This window comes from Chelonoidis abingdonii, chromosome 1 (assembly GCF_003597395.2).
Source record: "Chelonoidis abingdonii isolate Lonesome George chromosome 1, CheloAbing_2.0, whole genome shotgun sequence".
NCBI classification, from domain to species: domain Eukaryota; kingdom Metazoa; phylum Chordata; order Testudines; family Testudinidae; genus Chelonoidis; species Chelonoidis abingdonii.
In genome coordinates, this window is record NC_133769.1 from 14,834,221 (window position 1) to 14,854,076 (window position 19,856).

At 39.7% G+C, this 19,856-nt stretch overlaps 1 protein-coding gene across 2 annotated transcripts in view; it reads right to left on the reverse strand.

Annotated features, from left to right (window-relative positions):
- Positions 1 to 19,856, reverse strand: part of USP6NL (USP6 N-terminal like) — a 259,616-nt gene that overhangs the window by 62,646 nt on the left and 177,114 nt on the right. For both annotated transcript variants that reach the window (XM_075064228.1, XM_075064229.1), the window contains exons 7-10: positions 12,513 to 12,620; positions 9,055 to 9,164; positions 4,382 to 4,430; positions 1,971 to 2,091 (exon numbers count right to left, since the gene is read on the reverse strand). In XM_075064228.1, the coding sequence (XP_074920329.1) occupies positions 1,971 to 2,091; positions 4,382 to 4,430; positions 9,055 to 9,164; positions 12,513 to 12,620 (388 nt within the window). The remainder of the gene's footprint in view (positions 1 to 1,970; positions 2,092 to 4,381; positions 4,431 to 9,054; positions 9,165 to 12,512; positions 12,621 to 19,856) is intronic.

Sequence of the window (19,856 nt, forward strand, 5' to 3'; positions counted from 1 at the left end):
CCCAAACCCAACCTGTCCTGCCTTTCCTCCTCCGGCCGACCCCTTTGTTCTCTTCCCCTCCGCCCAGGTGCCCCCCCTTCCTCCCTGCCGGGTCGGGTTACAGCCTGAGCACCTGTCCATCACCTAAAGTCCTCCCCTGCTTTCCCGTTCCCCACACAGACAGTCCCTACTCCATCACACCACAAGCTAACGGCACATACACTTGTGGCCATGAAAACACACAGCAACCCTCATGGAGCTCCTTCACCATCAGCAATTTGGTGCACTTGGGCTCGCAGTAGCAGTATGAAATGACCCCCGCAAAAGCTAATCGCTTTAGAAAATTATTCTATGGGAGTTCCTCAGAGGCATCATATTAAAAGCACAAATGCAAGGGTAAGAATCTCTCCTGGCAACAGTGTGATGTGCCAAACACCAACATTTTGAATCTGGAGGACATTCTTGATCCTATTTAATAGTTTATAGAAGACTAGCTTTTGGCCCAAAACAGCATCCCTCGGTGGTGGTAGGGGAAAGCCTATAGGTGTATACAGGGTCATATGTACTACAGATGGGTAAACTAGTTTGGAAAATAATAAGAATGGATTAGTTTAGTTTACATTGGTTTGGAGAAGGTACAGAAAAGGACAAAAATGATTAAGGGTATGTAACAGCTTCTGTTTGAGGAGAGATTAAAAAGACGGTGACCGGGGCTTAGAAGAGAGACGACTAAAGAAAGATATGATAGAGGTCTATAAAATGAAAAAAGGTGTGGAGAAAATGAATAGGCAAGTGTAATATAACCCTTCACTTAACACAAAAACCAGGAGTCACCCAATGAAATTAATAGCCAGCAAGTTAAAACAAATTTGAGGAAGTACTTCTTCACACAACACAAGTCAATCTATGGAACTCACTGCCATGGGGATGTTGTGAAGGTCAAAAGTATAACTGGATTCAAAAAAGAATTAGATACGGTCATGAGAATAGGTCCAAGACAGCCAGGGTCACAACCCCATGCTCTGGGTGTCCCTAACCCTCTAACTGTCAGAAGCTGGGAGTGAAAGGATGACAGGGGATGGCTCACTCAATAATTGTCCTGTTCTATTCATTCCCTCTGAAACATCTGGCACTGGCCACTGTCAGAAGGTAAAGAACACATAGAAAATACTAAAATTTAAAAGTAACAAATAAATTAGAGAGAAAACACAATTATATTTAAGTAACAAAATGGTGGAACAATAGAATTCTGTGTGAGGCAGAGATACAGCTTGCCAACAGTTTACCCTGAGCTCATACCATTGTGCTTGCCTACAGCATTAGTTTTAACTGTGGATTTCCAGCTTTGCCAGTTGACATCACAGTCATTTAACAGGTTTTTTATATGGTTTTCATTATTATTCAATTGCTATATAAATGTGTGCATAACCAAATTTCGACACTGCCAGGCAAAGATAACTGAAGTAACTTCCATGAATATCAGCAATGAAGTCCAGAAACACAGTCCTTAGAATAAATACCTGTAAGCGCAGCATTTAATACAGAATAATAGCTTTATCTGCATTTTACGAGGCTCTGACAAAGTGGCATTTGTAATATTACTTTACAGAACAAATCAGTGGCACTAATAGATGAAGCAGAAATATGGACACACTTAAAGTGACAGCACTAAGAGAACTTTTGGGTATTTTCCCAGAATAAATTCAGAACAACATTAGAGGATGGGAAATTTTCATTCATGACTACTTGTAGGATATAACCTACAAAACAATCATATGAAATGTAGATAAATGTTAACCATATTTATTAAGAGATTATTAAATATTATTTGTTCTGCAGTAGAATGCAATAGCCCCACACAAGATAAGGACCCCACTGTGCTAGGCACCGAACACACACACAAATGGATATGGGCCCTGTCTCAAACAATTTATAATCTAATTAGGACACGTTGAAATGTAATTTGTACTATGTAAGCTGAAATACCATACCATGCATAGCATGTTTAGGACCTGAGAGCAGTTTCACCAGGGCCCAGAAGGCATCTTCCTCATTCATGTACATGAGGAGTAAAGCTGTGATCTGGCTCATCCCCTGACAGTATCCAACCTCCTGAAATTTAGAGGACAGGAAACATTAACTTCATAAACAAACAAAAAAACAACTATTTGTGTATTTTTTAACATGAGAAAATACACCATTTTTGGAATAAGCTCTCTAAATATGGCAAACCCACACACCCCTCAAATCTTCATCGTTAAAATTTTCCTTTAAACTCTATTACTATGGCAATTCAAAGACAAAACATATTATACTATAAGTGATAATTCACTGGCTTTCAACTGGTGCTTGAACTGGCTTTGGCCTTTCATTAAAATACAGTACATTTGTACACTAAATCCTTTATTTTAAAAGGTTTGCACGTAATTAATATGAACCTACACATAGAACAAATGTGTTTTCTATTCTCCATGTGGAGCAGCACAATATGTGGCAAGAAGATATTGCAGATACATAAACAAGTGAGACAGAGACATCTCTCCTCTTATTCAAAAACAGTAGCAATTTAAAACAGGAAACCCCACAAGGCTACCGTATTAATATATTAACTCCTATGGTGGGAACGAGCAATAAGAAATATCAGACTGCTTAAGTAAGGATTATTACTGACTTTACAAAACCAGCTGCTAATGTATATTTGATGAGAAAGAGATAATTATTGAGAAAGTCTTTTAGACAGATGGGTTCATCGCAAGAACTTTGGCCAAGGAAGCCTTTTAATTTGCCTTAATGTCGAAAGATAGAAAGGAAACTAGCTAGGAAGTCTGAAACAACTGATATATAATAAAAGAAAATGCAACAATAAGCCTAAATACTAATCTTTTGCTACTTGTTTAAACACTACCAATGTCTATATTGAATCCATTGATTTTAAACAGTATCTTTCACGTAATAGTATCAGAGGGATAGTCGTGTTAATCGGGATCTGTAAAAGCAGCAAAGAATCCTGTGGCACCTTATAGACTAACAGACATTTTGGAGCATGAGCTTTTGTGGGTGAATATCCACTTCACCCACGAAATCTCATGCTCCAAAACGTCCGTTAGTCCATAAGGTGCCACAGGATTCTTTGCTGCTTTCATGTAATATAAATTATTATTAGTTAATCCAAACAATGTGCTGTGGAAAACAAAAAGTCCCTGCTATCAGAGTTTTAATCCTAAACACCGTACAATCAAAAATCTAGGGCACCTATTAAACGATAGAAGACATAATTCTAGAATTAAACAGTAATATTAGCTTCTTCTTGCACCAAAAGAGAGCTTTCAATCTGGGACAGCAAAACTAAAACTTCTTTTAAATGGCTATGATACTGGAAGGGAAGCAAAGTGATATTTAATAAGAATGATGATTTCTATATTTACTTATGAGAATAATCCTGCAAACGTTTCTGCACAGACTCAGCTCTACACACAGTCCCACTGACGTTATTGGAACTACTCATGTGTAAAGTTAAACCCAATTATAAAAATCTTTGCAGGATGGGGGCATAATGAGTAAACACAGAAGTGGACATCTGACATTTACATTACTTATGTTTTTAATAGGCAACCCAGACTTAGATGCTACAAACCAAGAATGTTTCTGGCACAGAACATGAGATCTAAAAACCCCAGTCAGGAAAGCACTGCCATTCAGGACAGAAACGGAAAACTTACCTTATGAGAGAAGTCACAAAGAGCTTGGCTTGTTTAGTCTAACAAAAGAAGGTTGAGGGGAGGAGATATGATTGCTTTCTGTAAATGTCAATGGGATCAAATACAAGGGAGCGAAGGACTTCTTAGTTAAGCACCAACGTTGACAAAATAAACTGGCCATCAATACATTTAGGCTTGAAATTTGATGAAGGTTTCTAAACATCCGAGGAGTGAAGTTCTGGAACAGCCTTCCCAGGGAAGTAGTGGGGCCAAAACACCTAACTAGCTTCGAGACTGAGCTTGATAAGTTTAGGGAGGCAATGGTATGATGAGACTGTTTACAATGGCATACTGCAGTGGCGGGCAACCTACGGCCCATCAGGATAATCTGATTGCAGGTTACGAGACATTTTGCTGACTTTGACCGCCTGCAAGCACTGCCCCTTGCAGCTCCCAGTTCTCTGTTCCCAGTCAACGGGAGCTGTGGGAAGTGGTGCCTGCAGGCGAAGAGGCTCCAGGGACGTGCTGGCCACCGCTTCAACAATGTTTGAACTCAAGCTCCCAGCAGTGTTTGAACTCAAGCTCCCAACCCTACAACAGCCAGACTAAGCTGGCAACAGTTCTGAGAAGTATTTTCAGTAACTTTTGCAACATTATTTAAAAGACCCATATTTTATCTCAAGTGTACAAGAAACATGACCTACCGTATTATATATTGAATACGCAGCTAAAACATGGAATAAGGATTGTTGCCTGGAGAAACAAAACAGTAAGTAAATGAAAACATTTAATATTGTTTTTAACAAAAACAGAAAGCTATTGAACCTACTTTCTGCGTATCTGTTTCTCCAATTTGTCTAATTTCAAAAATGTAGAGAAATGTACTTCATAACCAAAACAGATACAAGTAGTAAGTATTGTTTGATTATATTACAATGGCTTACATAAGAACGGCCATACTGGGTCAGACCAAAGGTTCATCCAGCCCAGTATCCTGTCTACCGACAGTGGCCAATGCCAGGTGCCCCAGAGGCAGTGAACCTAACAGGTAATGATCAAGTGATCTCTCTCCTGCCATCCATCTCCACCCCCTGACAGACAGACACTGGGGCACCATTCCTTACCCATTCTGGCAAATAGCCATTAATAGACTTAACCTCCATGAATTTATCATGTTCAAAGTACTTAAATAATAACTAATACATGTAACACCTCTAGAAGAAAAGTGGGGAAACATCTATTTTACAGCTGGGGAAACCGAGGCATAAACCGGGTAAGAGTTGCATTTTCAAAGCATCCCTAGTTTTGCATGCCAATATGGTTGCCAATCCTCCAGGACTGCCCTGGAGTATCCAGGAATTAAAAATTAAAGACTGTCACGTGATGAAAGCTTCAGAGATACGTCCAACCAAAACTGGCAACCCTATGTGCCAGACCTGAGACTCCTTAGATCTGATTTTTAGAATTGCTGACCACTAGCAGCTTTTATTCATTTCAGCGGGAGCTACGGAGCTTCAGCTGTTCTGAAACAAAACAGGCCCAATGTGTCTGAACCTGGGCACTCAAAAATTGAGGCACCCAAAATTAAAGACCAATTTGAAAATTTAGGCCTAAATGACTTTCCTGAAGTCCCACAGTGTATCAGTGGCAGACCCAGGCACAACACATGGGAGACGGACTCCTATTCCTGTGCTTTGTCTTACGCAACTTGCTGACATTCATACATGCTTTGAGAAAGCTTTGCCCCATTTAATATACCTCTACCCCGATATAACTCTGTCCTCGAGAGCCCAAAAATCTTACTGCATTATAGGTGAAACCGCATTATATTGAACTTGATTTGATCCGCCAGAGCATGCAGTCACTCCCCCGGAGCACTGCTTTACCAAGTTATATCCAAATTCGTGTTATATTAGGTGGCGTTATATCGGGGTAGAGGTGTAATTACTCTCCCTTTGTCTTTCTATATTACCCCATCATGTTCTAATTATTATTTGTTAATATATTAAAATTGAAAGTGTGAATTCTGCTTCCTCTCCAATTTAGGAATTAAGTAATGTTGAGTGTAGAGTTACGCAGAACTTTCACAATGAAATCCAAGATTTGCTGGAACTGTGTGTAAACTTCAGCAAATGAACTTCCAGGTTTGTTCAGAACTTGAGAGTCTGGGAATGTGAGCCAATATCAACCAAAACTAAAAACCATAGAAATAAAACTGCTGAGTTTTGCACAGGTCTAATCAGCTATCCTGCATCCCCAATGCATTCTTCCCCCTCTCCATCCCTGAAACAAAACTTGTAAATGTCTTTTTATTCTTCTGCTGAATGTCAAGCAAAAATTTTATGTTTCCCGTTAATGGAGATGGGAGGGAATAATATGTTAACCTTGGAGAGCACTTCCCCTAGGTCAATTAACAGTGTTTCCTCTGAACATGCTCACTGCATGATTATGTGAGTAGATACCATTTATCTATAACCATGTGTGGGTGTGCTGTTAATGCTGTGCAGAGGTCAGGAATGTGTGTGTGTATTGTGGGGTGTGTGTGTTTTTTTTCCCGGTATTTAAGCCCTAAACTCATGCACTTTGATTCCAAAGTTTTATGATTCCCACAGAAACAATATGGGCAAAAGAATGGAAGTTGGACTTCAGTTTCTACCTTCCTTTAACTATTGAATGATGATGAATTATTATGGTACTAGATGTTAAACTTGAGTCTTATTTCTTTGAAAGGACCATTTCTGTCTTTCACGTTATTTGGTCTTTGATTGCACTGGGTGATGAAAGCATGTTTGAAGAAAATTTGCATTTAACCACATATTTCTTCTTATTCATCCAACACAGACCCACTTCACAAGGAAAATGGGGGTCATTTTAAAAACAATCTGCATTGGCAGATAAAAGAGGTGAGTAAAAGGCTTCATTCTTATCTATACGTGGGCTTCACAAACTGATTGTGTTCTGCATTTTAAAAAACTGCATCACACTTCATTAATTCAGTTTAAGAATTTTAAAACAAAAAAGAGCATTCAGCTTTCTCTCATGGTTTAACGTCAATGTACGTATGAAACACTACACTTTCATATGTCAGACATATGAAAATTACATTAGATTAGAAAATCTTTATCTAACTTCTCCTGGGGTAAGTGGTATAGGATTTAACTGAGCAAAGACGTGTTTGATCAGACATAAAATTATTCTTCTTTAATAGTATGTGCACACATGCATGCGCGCACACATTATTTCCCTTCTACACAAACATGCTTCCTTCACTAATTGCTTTTTGTTAATCTTTAGGTATATACTTAAGCAAAATATTCTGACAGTTTTGATTGCCGTTGCTTTAACAATGAAATATTGAACTTGCTTTTTAAACTATTTATATCGAACCTACATTGCTTTAAATTCTTTTTAGCAGGACAAACTAAGAGTCAGTCATCACCATGTTTGAGCAATTCTGCTTATCTTTTTCCACAAATTTTAGATCCTGGACTTGGACCAAACTCTCAGAGTGGCCATGCAGGGGAAGAAGCCATCCTGACTTCTATGCTGCCTTCAGAGAGTACAGCTACAGAGCTTCTTGCAGCCAGGGGAGGTACCAGGAAGAGGGACTGATTTCCACACAAGAGCGCTTGTGCAGGGGGAGAAGTAGTCCTGTCCCTCCTCAGTCCTGCTGGGACCAGTAGCTAGGAGCTCCCAGCTGGGGTGCTCCAGCAGCACAGGGGAGATCAGACCCACCTCCATGAACCTCCTCTAGCTGCAGGAAGCTGCACAACTGCTGTCTTTGGAATCCAACTCTGAAGGCTGCAGAGAAGTTAGCGTGGCAATCCAGCAACCCCCCTATAACAGCCTTGCAACCTCTGCACAATCCCCCTTTGGGTTGGGACCCCCAGGGTTACAACACCATGAAATTTCAATGTAAACACCTGAAAGCATGAAATTGACTAACTTTAAAACCCTCTGGCTGTGAAATCAACTAAAAGGGACCCAGAATTTGGTAGGGCACTATTTATGAGGTGTCAATAAACTTCACAGGGACTCTGCACAAATCAGATGGAAGGAAGTAGCCAAACGAAAACTAAATGCAAAGAGCGCAATATTACTATTATTGTCTAACATTAACTAGCTTTAACTAGTAACATTTTAATACTATTTACCCTAAGTGTTCGCACTAAAGACCTAAAATAGGATGGACACAAAAACATTCAGAAGAATACAAACTGTTGAAATGGTAAGCAATTTACTTTCAGGAGAAAATAACTGGACTCCATTACTTTAGTGCAGGATATGGTTACTGAACTTTCACCAAATACCATTAGAAGTGGTACTGGAAATACACAATGTGGAAATTCCACGATCTACCACAGATTTAGGGTCGCTGCCCAAAATGTTTATTTCTAGATTTCTACAGAATTTAAGGATTTCATTTAGACTCTACATTCTCAAGGACACAGATCTTGGGGGTATTTTTTACTTGTCTGTGAAGTATCCTACGCAACGTTCTACAACAATATGAATAACAAAGCAGTAAACAAAACAACACATTTTAGTTTATCGCACTTATAACTGTGAATATAACCTTTGGAAGGTGAACAAATGCAATAAGGTCTTCCAGAAGCTACTGAAAAAGAATGAAATGATACATGATACATTTGAAGAGAAGTGAGATGTGTCTCATTCTTCTCAATGGGAGTGTTGACCCTGAAGCCTAAGAACAATGCTGTCATTTGGTATGTTCATGGTAAAGATGTTTAAATTGTGCAATAGTTAACTAATATTCTTTATCCAACAACTGTAAAACAAAATATTGCAAAAAAGTCTGAAAATATTAACGTGGCAAGGTTTAATTACATAAATAATTACATGTTCATAGCTAAAATGTTTTATTTGGTTCTCAAAACTACACTCAGAGAGGGAAAATACAGAAGGCTAAAAGACTAGGGGGAGAGATTAAACTTATCAGAGAAGTAAGAAAAAATTTGTTTTCCAACACTACTCTATGAAGGGATACATAATTAAATAACTCAGTCTTTTCTTGTGCTTTGAATTTGTTTAAAATAGAGGCCAACACATTTTCTCAGATTTTATAAAAATCTTATCTGAAGGATAAGAATTTAGACTTTTTCCTTTAGATTTCCAGTGGCCACAGCTTTAACACATTGAAGGGTAAAACTAGCAGGTTGAAGATTAAACAAACTGATTTTGAACTATTCAGAGACTACACTCCTTTAAGCTATATGTGGTACTTTCTGAAATCTAAAACTTTTACATTCAAAGCTCTGTCATACTTCTTGAGTAGTAAAAAGAGTCTTAGGTAGGTCAAATCTATCTGAAAGAGAAACAAGGAATGACTGAATTAAATACATTTGTATTCACTTACTTAACACCATATCTGTCTCTAAACATGATATGATCCCTATATGTTCGATTTACATCAAGATCGATTTGCCTGATATCTGGTGAAGATCCTCGTGCTCGATGTTTTAATTTCTAGGAAAAATGGCAATAAAGAAAAGAAATTAGGCAAAACTCTGCTGACATCTAAAATAAGAAGAGAAACTGCTTAAGGCCACAGAATTTATTAGTGGACAAAAACATCTGCAATCTGTGAACTTACAATGCTTATTATAGAAAATGACAGGGAAGCAAAGAAAAGCCTCACGGGAGTTGGGAGTGGGGACACACATGGGAGGGGCACTGTCCCCCCAACAGAGGCAAGGTATGGGCGGGCATGTAAGGTCACGTGCCATTCCTCCCCCGCCCCCGTTTCTGTCAGCACAGAGCTGCTGGGCTGAAGGAAGTTGGTGCTCAAACACTGCCTCCTAGTGCTGGTTGTGCTCCCCTTCTGTGTGCTGGGAGCCATTCTATTTTCTGTACAAACAGTGAGTGCCCATGATGGGGCGGGGCAGGGCAAGGGGGGGCGGATGGGGGCAGTGGGGAGATGGATAGGGACAATGGGGAGAGGAAGGGGAGGGGGTGGGACAGGGGGCAGTGGAGAAGGTATATGGGATGGGGAAGCGAGAGTCCAGCATGTGATATCCCCTAAGCAGCAGAAGTGGCTGGGGTTCTGCCATTAGGCAGGCCCATTTAATTCTTACCCCAATGAGCCCCACTCCCCTAGACCACTCCAACAAGTCCCCTGCACCCAGAACCCCATCCCACCAAGTCCCACTCCCCCAGCACTTGGACTTCCCTGCCAAGTCCCCCCACACCCAGACCTCCCTCCCACCAAGCCCCAACCACCTTCACCTGGCCGCCGCTGCAGCCTCATTGCCCCTGCACCCAGAAACCTTCTCCCATCCTCCAATGAACCCCCATCTATCCAGATCCTGCCCCTCCCGATCACCAATGAGCCGCTCAAATCCAGACTGCCCACACAGAACCCTCTCATGCCACACCTGGATCCCCCCACACCAAGCCCCTCTACACTTGGATGCTGCTTAGCTGAGCCTACCTACCTACATCTAGTGCAGAGAGGCAGGGCCCTGGGGTGTTTCTGATGCAGGCCCAGCCCTGGCACCATGTCAGGGTTGAGTGCAGCCTCACCACCGAGTCCTTGTCCTGGTGGGGGGAGGGGGGGAAGGGGGCAAGGTGGCTGCAGAGTTATCTCCCAACTCCATGCAGCCAGTGGCCTGAGCTTCCCACTGCCATGCTGGAGTCTCCACAACTATTTACTGACAAATAAAATTTGCAGAATTTTTATTTTTTTGGCACAGAATTTTTAAAGTTTTGGTGCAGAATTCCCTCAGGAGTATAGTTTTTAGCTTCCCACCTTTGCACATAGCTGGCACCTTTTCAAATTGGATTATGACTTTTTTCATGATTATTATGAGAAGCCTTACTAAAATCCTACCAAGGGAGAAAAGGAGAAGTGAAGACTGCTATGACAGCATTAGCATATAGGTTTCATTGTTTTACTTACTGGTCTGGCCCTTTGGCAATCTAAGTTAGAGATTGGGTTTATTTGTTTGTTTTCGTATTTCACTTCTCAGCATGTTGTTTGGGTTGAACTGTATAATCACTTCACAAGTTCCCAACACAATTTTAAAATTTAAGATATATTGTAGGATGGGAGGTGGATAGATGGTGCTTCTGTGTCTATCCCCTTTTGGGGGTCAGACTGACAATCACAACCAATGAATTCCAAATGTGTCCTCACTGCCACACTAGAAAAAGGATCTTCTCCTATATCTTATATGTATTCTTCACAGAATAGGTCTCCTCCTTGTTTGGCATTTTCCTTGATATTTTTTCATCTTTGTCCTCCAAATGCCTGATACACCACACTAACTGAACCTGTACAATATTAACATGAGAGTCTACCAAAAAGCTATTCTTGTGTCTAGGCATACCTTCTATGTAGAAAGTTTCCCCATCACAAAGTTACATGACTAGCTTGTAAATTCTTTTAGATTTATAAAAGGCATATTCATTCTTGTGTGACTTCAGCAGAACCTCACTTATCCATATTTTATGTAAAATTACTACCTCCATTTCTCAGCAAAGATTTAGCAACAGACAGCTGAAATGGGTCTCAAAAGGCAAAGACTTAAAATATATGTACCAAAAAAAACCTTACAGAAATGTGCTTTCCTCCCTTAGAACATTGGCCAGGACACTATGAAATATTATAATAAACTAAAACACAGGTGCCAAAATAAATCAGTAAAGCACATTACATGATACCTAGCTTTGTTTATTTTTATTGTGCTTGTTCTCTTAAGTTCTCAAAATTCAGTAAATTGCAATATCCTCCCCAGTAATTACTGCAAACTAACAAGGTTCTGTTTTAATAAGGATTTGTGGAGTACTTTACATCTTCAAAGTGCTTTACAAACATTAAATTAATTCATCTTGGTTATTCTCAAAGCTTGATTTTAATGTTGTCCCTCTGACCAAACATTCAAATACATGAAACCCCTCTGGAGTCAAACAACCCAGTTATTGTTTTAGTTTTAAAACTTACTGAAAATTTTAATTTACCACCATACTTTCTTTTTAAAGAAATCTGCCTCCAGCTCCAAGAGAACAGTGGGAACCACTGCCAAAGTTTCACCAGATGAGGGCAGGATCATGAGATACAGTGCTTCAAGCTTAATTTCTGGCTAGTGATTAGAATGGTCTTTCACCTATTGCTGCCTCCTTCTGCAAAGCAGAAATCAAACTTACAGGGCTTCAGGGTTTGTTTTTTTTACAGCTTGTCTGCACATGAAAATGAATCCAGAATAAAGCAGGGGGGGGAATTTGAAGTGCATGAACTATATTCCTTATTGTTTGGATGTTCTTATTTCAAATTAACTTAATACATTTCCAAAGTGGATTAAGCTAATTCAGAAAAAGGAGTCATTCTGGAATAAGTGTGCGCACATGGGTAAAAGCTCAAACCCACAAAGTTGGGTTGGTTCTTCAGGGCTAATAAGAGTAAAAAACTAAAAAAAAAACAATACATGAGGGAAAAATCCACACACAAAACCCCCCTCCTAAAATTACTTTTTTCACTGAATTAAACAGATAGGGCTGGGGTGGGGGGAGAGAGAGATCTGAGAAAAGATTCTGCTGAGTAAATGATGCTACTTTTATAGTCATTTCTCTGAGTAGAACTGCACTTTAATTATTTTGTCAACGGGGGAAGGAATCAGAAGAATTACAAATTACAAACCCAAAAATAAGTGGGTCAAATGCTGAGCCCGCCTGGTTTCTCTCTGGCTACAGAGTTGAAAATACAGTTAAATACAATTTCTACTCCTTTTGCTACATTGCATAAAATAAAAGCTCAATATTTCTCAGCATCTAAGATTTTGTGATTGGTAATTCTAAGGGGAAAATTTGCAAACTCACATTATAAAAGTCTTTCATTTCTTCTTTCATTTTAGGGACATCAAGTAGTAAACACCACACTTCACCTCTCAGCTGCAGTGGGATTCCTTTATAAATTCTCCTATGGAACTGTAAAAAGAAAAAAAATATATAAATGCAGAACAAGCCAAAAAACCTTGAGCTGAGTGAGGGCCTTCCCTGCATCAAGCATTATTATCAGAAGAAGAAGATCAAACAGCCCTAAAGTCGCACTGGAAGTATTTTCAGGTTCAGTGTGTCTAATAAATACTGGTAACTGGGCTCCATGTTGGCAGCCTTAGTAGAGCCGCCAAGGACTAGACATGGAGACTGAACTATGCTCTCATTCCTGAAAGAGGCTCTTCCAGGTCAGGACATGCACAATGACAGGACTAGTTGGAGAAACTTACATTGCTGCTGCCTGTGCTATACTTATTCCATGAGTAGAGAACTGAAGCATTGTCAGTCTGGCACTGTACATAAGCACTAAGCTCAAACAAAATTAGTTCCAAAGTAGTCCACATGTAACTCGTTATTATTATGCAGTGTGAATTAAGAAGTTAAGTTTCTGAGAGATCAAAAAAGATAATCCAGTAGTATACTACAACTCTGTGAAAAATTAGTAACACTCAAAACATGTGGCACTATCCTTTTTGAACATTTCTTGTGGGACTAACACTGAGAGTATGTCTACACAACAAATCAGGGTGTAGGGTGTGAGTGTAGGGTGACCAGATGTCCCAGTTTTGGGGTCTTTTTCTTATATAGGAGCCTATTACCCCCCGGCCTCCTGTCCTGATTTTTCACACTTGCTGTCTGGTCACCATATGTGAGCGCAGCTCATGTTTCATACTAAAGACAACTTTGATTTAGCTCAAAATGTAGCCACAGCAACATGAGTGGTAGCATGGCTAGCCCCTTGAGTATGTACCCATGGTCCTGGGCAAGGCTATACACAGGAGGCTAGTGTCCCGCTGCCTCTGCTGCCATAGCTACAATGCTATTGTTACTCAAACCAGCTTTGATCTCTAGCTAGCTCAAGTATGCCTACAGGAACTGCACTCAAACCTCAAGATTGGAGTGTAGACTTACCCTGAGTTGAAGTTCATGCAAGTATAAGACCACCACAAACACAGGAAATATTACATATCAAACTAACAGATTTCAGGTCAGATATACTGGTCACTGTCACATTTGGAGAAATCTGATCAGAGTCAACTAATAAGTAATCAGACATTTTTTTCCACTTAGCTGTGCATTATGACTTACAAATTATACAAAAAAGCATTCTTAGAAGATTTAATGCTTTTGGCTGCAGTGACAAATACTGCATGGTAGATAGTCATGATGTAACAGTATTGCCCGATTCAATGTCAATACATGTTGTGAAAGTTAGTTTTAATTATGCAATACAAATTAATTTCCCGATAGATATGTTGTTATACTAAGACCCATACAGAAAGAATGAGAAATAGGGGAGAAAGGCACAACTCAGTACTTGTACATCTCCTTCCAATTACACAGCCCATCCACCAGCACTTAAAAGCAACCACCATGTTTTTCCATTCTTTTTGGAAGTACTGCCTCTAAAACATGCTACAGTACACGGGCTACAGGAAACACCAAAATTGTCAACCACTGGGAAAGCCTAGCATGAATAGGTCTGCTCAATGGTCTGCAATGGGATGTTGGATGGGATGGGATGGGATCAGATTTACTGCAGAGAATTCTTTCCTGACTGCTGGCTGGGGTGCCTTGCCCACATGCTCAGGGTTTAGCTGATTGCCATATTTGGGGTCGGGAAGGAATTTTCCTCCAGGGCAGATTGGCAGAGGCTCTGGAGGTTTTTCGCCTTTCCCTGCAGCATGGGTCACTTGCTGGTGGATTCTTCTCTGCTTGAGGTCTTCAAACCACAATTTGAAGACTTCAATAACTCGGACACAGGTTGGGGGTTTTTATAGAAGTGGATGGGAAGGGTTCTGTGGCTTGCTTGGTGCAGGAGGTCAGACTAGATGATCATATTGGTCCCTTCTGACCTATGAGTCTATGAGAAGAAGTAAAGGTTGGCTCAGTGAGGACTCATCCAATCCTCCATTTGCCACAGGATTTGTGGCCCAGTGTGGAACGCTTTGAGGGAAGAAAAGGAGATAAAGAAGAGAAATGGATGATACTCTGGAGCATTTTTCCCCACTTACAAAACAAGTTGCATATCTGCACCAATCATTCCAGGAAACAATGCTTTTAAATGATGGTATTCCTCTGAATGCCATCTACAAAATAGTATCCTTTTGGAGATATGGTTAAGCAAGCACATGCACCTCATCCACAGCAGGTCTCAATAGCTCTGTGGTAAGCAGAAATCCCTTCTGGTTAGCAGTAGAAAGATCACTAAAATAGTAAACAATAGGCCAGTATTAAATCAAATAGTTCTGATGCTTCTATATCCAGTGCAATACATTTCTCATTCCCCGATGGAGCAGGCAGCATGTTCCAGTGTTCATCTACTTGAAGATATAAACCTGACCAATATGTGACTTTAACATAAAAATATCTTTGAGTTTATATATTTTGAGTTTTTTTAATAAACACACACTCAATACACCCACAGAGGAATATGTAGGATATTGCAAATTTTAAAAAAATATATATTTGGACAAATGGGCTGGAGGTTAAGAATGATCGTTTCTATTTACTTTTTCATTCGCAGAGTCTTATATTGTACCCGTCATTGTAGTACTTGCGCATCTAAAGATTTTGCTGTTATTATATTACAGAAAATCTAGACTGCCTCTTAATGTGTACTGCATTTCTTCTCACCCATTATCCTAGTATATCATAACTGAAAGCATGAAACAGTACACAATATCAGAATAATTAAAAAACATAGATCTTTCTTCTGAAATTTGATAACTGGTTTTGTAGTCAATTCATGCGGCTAAAACATTGACTATAAACCAAACAAGAGGTAATTCAATAATAGATCTATTGGATTTTTTTTTATTTATTTAACATGCTCTGAAAGTCGCAACAGATCAAGTGACAAGTTACTGCATATATAAAGCATCTGTATGAATTATTATTATAATCTAGGCAGCAATTTAAAACAATTCTCCCACTCCAAAGAGAGAGAATCTTAGTCTTACTTTCATTTGTGATTTTAACTCAAGTTTCCGGAGCTGAAAGGCTAGTAAACAAGCCATGGGGTAAACCTTCAGCAATTTGGGCAACAGAACTCCCTATCTTAAAAATACATTATCAAGTAGTTCAGATCCAAGCTTTACGTTTAGGAATGTACTAGAGCGACTAGATGATTATTTAAATTTTTTAAATTATTTCATTTTTAATAATCCAAGGACCAGAGGCCCATTCAAAAGTACAATGTGGAAGGCTAAAAAGCATGAAGAGTAGTGGCCAAGTTAGAGCTTCTCAAAGATATGGAAATTCATCACTCAACTGTCATCTCTACTATACAAGGCAGATATACACAATCCTTCACCGTTGCAAAAAGTATATACCTATCAACCAGAACGACTGCCAACCTTAAAAAGCTTGCTGTCTAGAGACACTATCAGACACACTTGTATGTGCTATAATCTACACACGACACATTTTGCTGATATTATTCCATAACCTAAATTTCTACATGATTTAGTCAGCTTCATGCATGTTAAAAGGCCGGCAAACGCTTGGGTGAGAATTTTCATTTAAAATTTTTGGGTGACATTTATTGCTTCTAAAAGGAATTGGATTGCCCATCTTAGAGCCTGTAATATTCTGTTCATCCACGGAACAGACATGATGATAGCAGTATTGTAAGGCCTTCTCTACACTAGCAAGTTTTGCTGCTTTAACTATACTGGTATAAAGCACCTTTATTCATCTGACTTAACTGCATCCACACTAGGGCTTTTACCAGTTTAACTATTTACAATCAGACCCCTAGTCTGTAAAACTTTTAAGAGTAGACCAGGCTTTAGTCAACACTGTCCCACCAGTAGGGTTGCCACCCATCCAGTTTTCACCTGGACAGTCCAGATTTCAGTTGTGTGTCTGGGTCCCATTTGACAAGCCCTGATGTCCCTCTTTTTTTTTTTTTTTTTAATCTGTGGAAACTGCTTGCTGCCAATTTGAATTTAACCCACTGAGAGAATGCTCCCCACCCTCATGAGGAAGGGGACAGAGCCCAGCCAATCATAGTCCGGAACCCCGCCCATCCAGCCAATCACAGCCCACTGCTCTCCCTGCCCCACCCACTCCCAACTGCAAAAAGTTCTTCCAACAGCCATCAGACAGGAATGACTTTCAGTAGCTATCAAACAAGGCTGGAATTCATCTAGTAATCAGTAAGCTAAAGGTCATATCCTATTATCAGTCCTCTATATCAGTGGTCTCCAAACTTTTTTGATCATGCACCCCTAACAGTAAAAAATTTCTGAGCATGCACCCCCTGCTGCAGGGCCAGCTCTACCATTTTTGCCGCCCCAAGCAAAACTGACAAAGCGCAAAAAAAAAAAAATCACCCTAACTGCTGAAGCGGCGCTGCTTCGGCAGCGCTCCTCCTGCCACACACCCCAAAGGATCCTCTTGTGCACCTCATTTTGGAGACCACTGCCGTATATCATGCCCTTCTCCTAATTAGGTGATAATTATTGCAGTACAGGTGTACTTTGATAACTAACATTTTTGCCATTTCATAACAATGTTGTTGCTTGTTTCTTCATCTATTTCCATCAGCTATTCTCTTAATCAACAACCTATACATTGGAGAAAAATTTACTAGCTGATATATACTCTAAATAAACACACAGGGTTGGGAAAAGGAACAGTGGGGAAAGGTCAGCAGGATACTGAGCATCTGCACTTAGTGAAAACTCCATAACCTATGCTTTGCAATACAAACTTCTTGCTAAAATAAAAACAAAACTGAATCACATATTGAACAACCGCCAAAGGCCTGAACACTGCATTATTAAACAAAATGCTCTTTGATAATGAGTAACACTAAGGAAGGAGAGAGATGTGTTTCCAGGGTCTCAACAGAGTGGGCAACTCTACCACCCCATGTGCCCACTCAGGCTGAAACAACCAGCAACTAGGACAGCTCTCTGAAATCCTGACTTGAAGGTTGATGATAAAAGGGCTGACAGAACTTCTGTGAAAGCAAAGTTGGAAGAACAGTCAGCACAAATAACCTGAACAAACAAGGGAAAGGTTCACAAAGCAGATCACCATCCATGGAAAAAATGTTAGGACCCAACTGGGCTATTCAAAGCTATGGGAAGATTTTGATGTGAGCAAACATTTTTAATCAATTTGATCAGAAGTTTTGCAGCACTGGAGAGGCATGTAGATAACCTGCAGAATGTCACACCTCATTTTGGTCTTCCCTGCAAGCCCTACAGACTCAGATCCTTTGCCTTTGCTCTCAAAACTATTGCTTAATTTAAACACAGGAAGATCCTCTCATTATTGAGAGATGTTGCAAGACTCTGACTAGAAACACAACAGAACACTAGATTAAGGACTCTCATTGTCTGACAGGTTTCAGAGACAGAAAGAAGCTCAAAAGCTGCCAGAAACAAGATTGATGTCTCCTTTGAAGAAAGAAAATCTTTCCTGACATAGGCTCAATTACACAGGCAATAAGACGGGAAAGGAATGTGAAAGATTTTTTTTTTTTTTTTATAGGAGGAAGAGACAGAGCCATATCATATCCAGCAAAATTAGGATCTATACACAACAGAAACCCTCTCCTTTACGATAAGTCTTCAGCTACCACATTATTAAAGAATAGTCAAATGAAAAAGCAAATGGAATATTAGCATGTTTAAGTCTATCACCATAAGTTGTACACTGCTATTACCCTATATAGCAAATACCTGTGTTGGAAATAGCTGTTTTTGTATATTATCATATGACTTACATGATCATAAACAGATTTTGTATCGTCTCTAGATTCAAAAATAAAACAAAATACACACACTAGAACTATTATAGTCCTCCAGACATGGAGGAATTTTCATTAACCAATCTATAACAATATCTGATTTAAAAGAAATTATAGCGCTAAGTTTAGATATTTCTATTTCTTGTTAGAGATGTTATTATATGTTTCAGTTAACTGTTACTGTCTGAAAATATTTCTCCATAACGACATAGCATTATGAAATTGGAACAGTGCCCTTAGCATTAAACATGATGAAAAAATTATGTAAGTATTACATATAAAAATGTAATCAATTTTTTTTTAAATGGAGGCTTCTACATCTGGCACACTCTGGGCCTGATCCTCAGCTTGGGTAAATTGTCATAGCACTACTGATATAACTGAACTCAGATTTCAATGGAGCTAAGACAATTTAGACTCGCTGAGAATATGCCCCCCTGATTTTAAGAGGGAGAGAAGTGGCTATAGAATTGGATCCTTAGGTAGTTCTTTCCAACTCTGAAGTGAAAACATGTGACATGAATTAAAATGGAAAAGAAAAGTTAAAAAACTAACCCATTTTGATTTTGCAAGGATGAGTATCTGTGATGATTTGGGGAATCTGTACAACTTAGGAATTCTGGTTGACATTATGAAGTTGTTCTTCTGAAACTGCTGTATCATAGGCCTGGTCCACACTATGCCGTTAAATCGATTTTAACAGCGTTAAATCGATTTAACGCTGTACCCGTCCACACTACAGTGCTCTTTAAATCAATTTCTGTACTCCTACAAAATGAGAGGAGTAACGCTAAAATCGATAGTATTACTTCGGAATACTGTTAGTGTGGACGGAAATCAACATTATTGGCCTCCGGGAGGTATCTCCATGTTGACCGCACTGACGCCGCGGAAACATAGCAATCTGATACTGCAGACCACGTCGGAGCAGGTAAGCAGGAAAGCCCGGAATTTGAATTTATTGTTCTGTTTGCCCAGCATGGGAGCTCTGTAATAGCTCACGGGTGCGATCAGTCCAAATCCAAAAAAAGAAGCTCACGCATGGACCGTAGGGGAGATACTGGATCTGTATCGCTGTATGGGAGAGCAAAATCTGTTAATTAGTAGCAGCTCGTTAGGAAGACGAAATGCACAAAGCGTTTGAAAAAATCTCAAGGCTACACAGTACTGCGTGACAAGCGGTAACAGCAAGCCAGAGACTCAAATGGACGCTAATGGAGGAGGGGTACTGAGGACTCCAGCTATCCACAGTCCACAGCATTCTCCGAAAACTATTTGCATTCTTGGCTGAGCTCCTAGTGTGTAGGTTCAAACACATTATTGTCCGGGCCGTTCAGGGAATAGCTCCTCAGTTTCTCCCCGCCACATGTGGAAGAAAAGGGAAGAGAATCATTTCTTGA